This window comes from Staurois parvus, unplaced genomic scaffold (genome assembly GCF_062004578.1).
Source record: "Staurois parvus isolate SC_StPar_1 unplaced genomic scaffold, SC_StPar_1.0 ptg000797l, whole genome shotgun sequence".
Taxonomy (NCBI): domain Eukaryota; kingdom Metazoa; phylum Chordata; class Amphibia; order Anura; family Ranidae; genus Staurois; species Staurois parvus.
In genome coordinates, this window is record NW_028318593.1 from 159935 (window position 1) to 167500 (window position 7566).

Genomic DNA, 7566 nt, shown 5'->3' on the forward strand with positions numbered 1-7566 from the left:
ACCAGAGACTGCGGACATAATACAGGAGATGACCAGAGACTGCGGACACAGTACAGGAGATGACCAGAGATTGCGGACATTACAGGAGATGACCAGAGACTGCGGACATTACAGGGGATGACCAGAGACTGTGGACACAGTACAGGAGATGACCGGAGACTGCGGACAATACAGGGGATGACCGGAGACTGCGGACAGTATAGGGGATGACCAGAGACTGCGGACAGTATAGGGGATGACCGGAGACTGCGGACAGTACAGGGGATGACCGGAGACTGCGGACACAGTACAGGGGATGACCAGAGACTGCGGACACAGTACAGGAGATGACCAGAGACTGCGGACACAGTACAGGAGATGACCAGAGACTGCGGACACAGTACAGGAGATGACCAGAGACTGCGGACACAGTACAGGAGATGACCAGAGACTGCGGACACAGTACAGGAGATGACCAGAGACTGCGGACACAGTACAGGAGATGACCAGAGACTGCGGACACAGTACAGGAGATGACCAGAGACTGCGGACACAGTACAGGAGATGACCAGAGACTGCGGACCCGGTACAGGAGATGACCAGAGACTGCGGACACGGTACAGGAGATGACCAGAGACTGCGGACACGGTACAGGAGATGACCGGAGACTGCGGACACGGTACAGGAGATGACCGGAGACTGCGGACACGGTACAGGAGATGACCGGAGACTGCGGACACGGTACAGGAGATGACCAGAGACTGCGGACACAGTACAGGAGATGACCAGAGACTGCGGACACAGTACAGGGGATGACCAGAGACTGCGGACACAGTACAGGGGATGACCAGAGACTGCGGACACAGTACAGGAGATGACCAGAGACTGCGGACACAGTACAGGAGATCACCAGAGACTGCGGACACAGTACAGGAGATGACCAGAGACTGCAGACAGTACAGGGGATGACCAGAGACTGCGGACACAGTACAGGAGATCACCAGAGACTGCGGACATAGTACAGGAGATCACCAGAGACTGCGGACACAGTACAGGAGATCACCAGAGACTGCGGACATAGTACAGGATACCATGTCAGAATACCGGGCCGGCCGCTCGTCTCTCCTCTGCAGCAGACCCTTACCTGTTCCTCGGTCCAGCGCTGTACAGTCTTCCGGCGCCGGCACCTTTAGTGTGGGCACCCGGCTGTGCTTTGTGATTGGTCCGACATCTTCTGGGACCTGTCATGTCCCAGAAGACGCCGGGCCCCATGAGATGCCCCTGGTACCTTTTTCATAGGCTTTTTTGTGTTTGGGCAAGGACCCATGATCCCTTATTGCCCCGGGGCCCCATGAGTTGTCAGTCCGCCCCTGTTCATGAATAAAACAAAGCTGAATTTGGCATCATATCATTATTAAATATATATTATGTATAAATCATTATAATTAATTTATAATTTTATTTATTTATTTTTAATTTAAAAAAGGATATAATTATAATTTATAATCATAAATTACCGGTAATTATAACGATTTATACATAATATATATTTAATAATGATATGATGCCAAATTCAGCTTTGTTTTATTCATGAAGGTTCAATTTAAGAATATAAACATATGGAGTATATATAGTAAGTATATATATATATATATAGCATTTCTGAATAAAACAAAGCTGAATTATGCATCATATTATTATTAAATATACACTATGTATAAATCATTATATTAATAAATCTGTTTAATTAAAATAAATCAATATATACCGTATTTTTCGCCGTATAAGACGCACTTTTTCTTCCCCAAAACTGGGGGGGAAAAGTTGGTGCGTCTTATACGACGAATAGAGAGAGAATCCGTGAGGCGCGGCCACGGCCGTAGGAAAGGCCGCGGCTTTGGCCTATCTCTGGAGCGGTCGGCCATCTTAGTACACCCGGCGGTGCGCGCTGACGTCATCACCCCCTCTGCACGTGGATCCTACCATAGCGCGGATCTACAACAACAGGTGAGGAGCGGGGCAATGCAATGTTACTGGCTATTATTACTATGTTGGGGGCAATGTTACTGGCTATTATTACTATGTTGGGGGCAATGTTACTGGCTATTATTACTAATGTGGGGGGCAATGTTACTGGCTATTATTACTAATGTGGGGGCAATGTTACTGGCTATTATTACTATGTTGGGGGCAATGTTACTGGCTATTATTACTATGTTGGGGGCAATGTTACTGGCTATTATTACTAATGTGGGGGCAATGTTACTGGCTATTATTACTAATGTGGGGGCAATGTTACTGGCTATTATTACTAATGTGGGGGCAATGTTAGTGGCTATTATTACTAATGTGGGGGCAATGTTACTGGCTATTATTACTAATGTGGGGGCAATGTTACTGGCTATTATTACTAATGTGGGGGCAATGTTAGTGGCTATTATTACTAATGTGGGGGCAATGTTAGTGGCTATTATTACTAATGTGGGGGCAATGTTACTGGCTATTATTACTAATGTGGGGGCAATGTTACTGGCTATTATTACTAATGTGGGGGCAATGTTACTGGCTATTATTACTAATGTGGGGGCAATGTTGCACTGGAACAGTGATGGTGATGACGAGTGGGGGGTAATGGTGGACTTTACAGTGATGAGTGGGGGCAATGGTGGACATTACGTGATGAGTGGGGGCAATGGTGGACATTACGTGATGAGTGGGGGCAATGGTGAACATTACGTGGTGAGTGGGGGCAATGGTGGACATTACATGGAGTGGGGGCAATGGTGGACATTACGTGATGAGTGGGGGCAATGGTGGACATTACGTGATGAGTGGGGGCAATGGTGGACATTACGTGATGAGTGGGGGCAATGGTGGACATTACGTGATGAGTGGGGGCAATGGTGGACATTACGTGATGAGTGGGGGCAATGGTGGACATTACGTGATGAGTGGGGGCAATGGTGGACATTACGTGATGAGTAGGGGCAATGGTGGACATTACGTGATGAGTGGGGGCAATGGTGGACATTACGTGATGAGTGGGGGCAATGGTGGACATTACGTGATGAGTGGGGGCAATGGTGGACATTACGTGATGAGTGGGGGCAATGGTGGACATTACGTGATGAGTAGGGGCAATGGTGGACATTACGTGATGAGTAGGGGCAATGGTGGACATTACGTGATGAGTGGGGGCAATGGTGGACATTACGTGATGAGTAGGGGCAATGGTGGACATTACGTGATGAGTGGGGGCAATGGTGGACATTACGTGATGAGTGGGGGCAATGGTGGACATTACGTGATGAGTGGGGGCAATGGTGGATGATGTATTAAACAAAAAGACAAAACGTACCGGTATGTTTGTCTTGTTGTTTTTTTTTTACTGATCCGAAAAAGATCCGATCCGTGACTCCTGATCCGTGGAACGATCCGAACCGTGAGTTCTTTCATTTCTGGATTTGTTACATGGTTGGCATAAAATTGTTCTTAAACTGCTGTTAACTTTATACAGTTGATATAAAATATTTTACTACAGTATTGGGTTCAGAATCTTTTTTTTCTAGATTTTCCTCCTTTAAAATTGGGTGCAACTTATATGCCGGAGCATCTTATATGGCGAAAAATACGGTATATCTGCCTGGTACAATATGCTGCTTACTTTCTTTCATAAAATAGTGTGTGTGTGTGTATATATATATATATATATTTTTTTTTTAATATAATATATATATATTATTTATTTAATAAAAAAAGTGTGTCTCTTTATTGGCTAATTCGTACTTTTAAAAATGTCAAGCTTTTCAAACCCGTGAAGTTCCTACATCTGCCTTTTTATTGTTTACAGTAATTCAAAACCGTCCTTTGCTTCCTTTATTGCATATTAATTATTAGTGTGTACCCGATAACAGGGAACATTTTTAATGCACCCCCTTTAATGAATATTGATTGCCCTGGAGGGTGTGCAGCTTTCCCATGTCTTCTGCCTGGTACAATATGCTGCTCACCAGTGTTTGTGGTATCAATGTCATTATTAGAGTCAGTGTTTAGTGCAGCCACAGCAGATGCAGCCAGGGGATTTTATGGTGTGTGTCTTTCCCACACTTTCATGTCTTTCCGCACAATACCAGCTCCAGATGCTCTGCTCCAGCTTCAGATGACACACGTCTATTGTCCCCGCTGCTCTGTGATTGGTTGCTGAGTGTGGGAACCTCTTCCAAGTCAGCTCTCCATACATTGTTATGCAGAGAGAGGGGTATATATAGAGGGGTGGGCTGATCACCAGCAGACACACAGCAACCTGCTCACCCAGCACACTTCTGCCTGACGGCTACCAGCCCCACCAACATGGCACCCTGCAGTATGAGGACATTGGACCATCAGGAGGCCAATGGGCTCCGAAAGGTGAGATTTCCCTCTAATGCCAGCTTCCTATTTCCATTACATTAATACATAGTTCATTTTAGCTTTGCTAGAGCAGTGTGCAAATGCAGCAACCTATTAGACCACCATCAGCCATCATGTATCATTTTGTTTGGTATTTCCATTTTTTCAACCAAATTTGAGATTAGAAAAGTTTGATAAAATGAAGGTTTCCACATATTGCTCTTAGTTTAACCTTTTAGTTAACTAAGCATCTCTTTAGATCATTTGTAGCTGATAAACATTCCAGAATGCAAGAGGAAATTCTTCTATATAAACTGTCAACTTGCATTAATTAAGGGATATGTTTTAATTATTTGGGTTTAATGTTTTCTACCAGTCAATTAATGTTAGATTGCTATTGATGTTCCTGTCATTCCTCTAGATCTTCCATCCTGTCCTCCTAGATCTTCCCATCCTCACACCTCCACGATTCTTCATCTTGTCACCCCTCTAGATCTCCCCATCCTGGCATCTCCAAGTTCCATTATCCTGTCATTCCTCTAGATCTTCCATCCTGTCCTCCTAGATCTTCCCAACCTCACACCTCCACGAGTCTTCATCTTGTCACCCTTCTAGATCTCCCCATCCTGGCATCTCCAAGTTCCCTCATCCTGTCAGTCCTCTAGATCTTCCATCCTGTCCTCCTAGATCTTCCCAACCTCACACCTCCACGAGTCTTCATCTTGTCACCCTTCTAGATCTCCCCATCCTGGCATCTCCAAGTTCCCTCATCCTGTCATTCCTCTAGATCTTCCATCCTGTCTTCCTAGATCTTCCCATCCTCACACCTCCATGATTCTTCATCTTGTCACCCCTCTAGATCTCCCTATCCTGGCATCTCCAAGTTCTCTTGTCCTATCATTCCTCTAGATCTTCCATCCTGTCCTCCTAGATCTTCCCATCCTCACACCTCCACGATTCTTCATCTTGTCACCCTTCTAGATCTCCCCATCCTGGCATCTCCAAGTTCCCTCATCCTGTCATTCCTCTAGATCTTCCATCCTGTCCTCCTAGATCTTCCCATCCTCACACCTCCACGAGTCTTCATCTTGTCACCCCTCTAGATCTCCCTATCCTGGCATCTCCAAGTTCCCTTATCCTGTCAACTCTTTAGATCTTCTCCACCTAGATCTTCACTTCCTGGCCAAGATCTTCTATTCTGTTATCGCTCTATGTCTTCCAATCCAACATCCTACTAGATTCCCCCCAACGTTATTCTTGTTCCTCTTGAAATTAGACCTTTTTCTCTTTAGCCATGCGGTCATTAACCATCCCGTGTCTTATTTTGTGCAGCTGAGGAAGCCCGTCATTGAGAAGATGAGGAGAGATCGCATTAACAGCAGCATCGAGCAGCTGCGTCTCTTACTGGAGAAAGAGTTCCAGAAACATCAACTGCCCTCCAAACCAGAGAAGGCCGACATACTGGAGATGACGGTCACCTTCCTGCAGCAGCACATGGCTGAGAGAAGTAAGTGTCCTCTTCGTCCTAAATTTTACGATTCTTGCTGAGAGATGTTAGGATTGAGGATTGTAGAAGGTGACAGTGGACTTCATATAACTGACATGTGTCTTGTCTATTCCAGATGTGACAGCAACCACCATCCATTCCCATAGAGATGGTTACTCCACCTCTGCATGTTACTTGGCAGCAGATAATCCTCAGGACAAGCTGACCAGGCATTTCAGCGGTCATCCTGCCAGTTATGAACCGCCCAACGATTTGACATCGAAAAGCCCTGGCCAGCTCAATCAAACCAAAACTCTTTGGAGGCCCTGGTAAAGGAAACCCAAGACATTGGTGAATGGAAGCCCCACAAGTCTGAATAATAAACTTTACTTCCCAGAATCCTTTGCGCTCAGCTCTTGCCAGCCTATACTCTTAGGTGTGATGCTTTGCACATCTGTTCTTATCCAACCCTTTCTCATAGAAAGATCTTTGGTTTTCCTTCATTTAGGATCAGTATTTGAATTCTTCTAATATATAGGAGGAATGTATGTGATGTTAAGATGCATAGAGTCTATGTGATGTATATAGAAGTTTATATATAGTACAAGGCGTGTAATGATATATGCTATGTCTTGTACAAAGAAAGATTTATATATATAATATATATATTGTGTTCTGGTAATATTTACATTTTATTAATGTACAGCAGATGAGCTGAACACATCCCCCGCATGATTGTGCAATGCTCTGGATCCGGGGATAATGTTGTTTCTTTTATTGAAAGAATGTATTTTTTTGTATTATATATACATATATATTATTTTCATGGATTCAATTTTTCAGCATTAAATGCTGTGGTGTTGGTCAGGATCATGACAAAGTCCTCTTGTTTTAACGATTTATTTTGATCCCAGTAACTGGGTATGAGAATGTTCTTTGATTTGGACGAGTCAGGATAACATGAAGTGTGTTTTTTCTGAATGAAAACAATCTGCAATTTCTGTGAAATAAAACAAGTAAATGAAAAGTTCTATGCAATGTGTATTGTACCTGAGACAGATGTATTGATGTACTGCACACTGACGTTCAGCTGTTTGTGCGTCACAAGGAAAATAAACAATGTTGTATGAACCAAAAACCTGTCAGTTTGTCTTTTAAATCAAATCAAATATTTTTACACTTATTATAACTCATGGATGGGAGAAACATGATTGTTGGATATCCATTATTTATCCATCATCCCTTCCTCCCTCACACCCTCTCCATCTATCTATCTGTTATCTATCTATCTATCTATCTATCATCTATCTATCTATCTATCTATCTATCATCTATCTATCTATCATCTATCTATCTATCTATCTATCTATCTATCTATCTATCTATCTATCTATCTATCTATCTATCTATCTATTATCTATCTATCATCTATCTATCTATCTATCTATCTATCTATCATCTATCTATCATCTATCTATCTATTATCTATCTATCATCTATCTATCTATTATCTATCTATTATCTATCTATCTATCTATCTATCTATTATCTATCTATCTATTATCTATCTATTATCTATCTATCTATCTATCTATCATCTATCTACAGTTGTGGCCAAAATTATTCAACCCCCACTGAAATTGAGTGTTTTGGCCAGTTTGACATTGCTTTTGATCATTCAGTCATCTTGCTTACATTTACATTAAAGAGGC

General features: G+C 43.1%; 1 protein-coding gene across 2 annotated transcripts in view; it reads left to right on the plus strand.

The window, feature by feature from the left end:
• The first annotated feature begins 4281 nt into the window (after window positions 1–4281).
• The window catches only part of LOC149444237 (transcription factor HES-5-like), a 40435-nt gene continuing 37150 nt past the window's right edge, over window positions 4282–7566 (plus strand). The window contains exons 1-3 of one of the 2 annotated variants that reach the window (XM_089654769.1): window positions 4282–4386; window positions 5701–5875; window positions 5991–6992. In XM_089654769.1, the coding sequence (XP_089510895.1) occupies window positions 4330–4386; window positions 5701–5875; window positions 5991–6187 (429 nt within the window). In that variant the 5' untranslated portion in view covers window positions 4282–4329 and the 3' untranslated portion in view covers window positions 6188–6992. Of the gene's footprint in view, window positions 4387–5700; window positions 5882–5990; window positions 6993–7566 lie in introns of those variants that run through there. The other variant, XM_089654770.1, reaches the window with a different exon arrangement.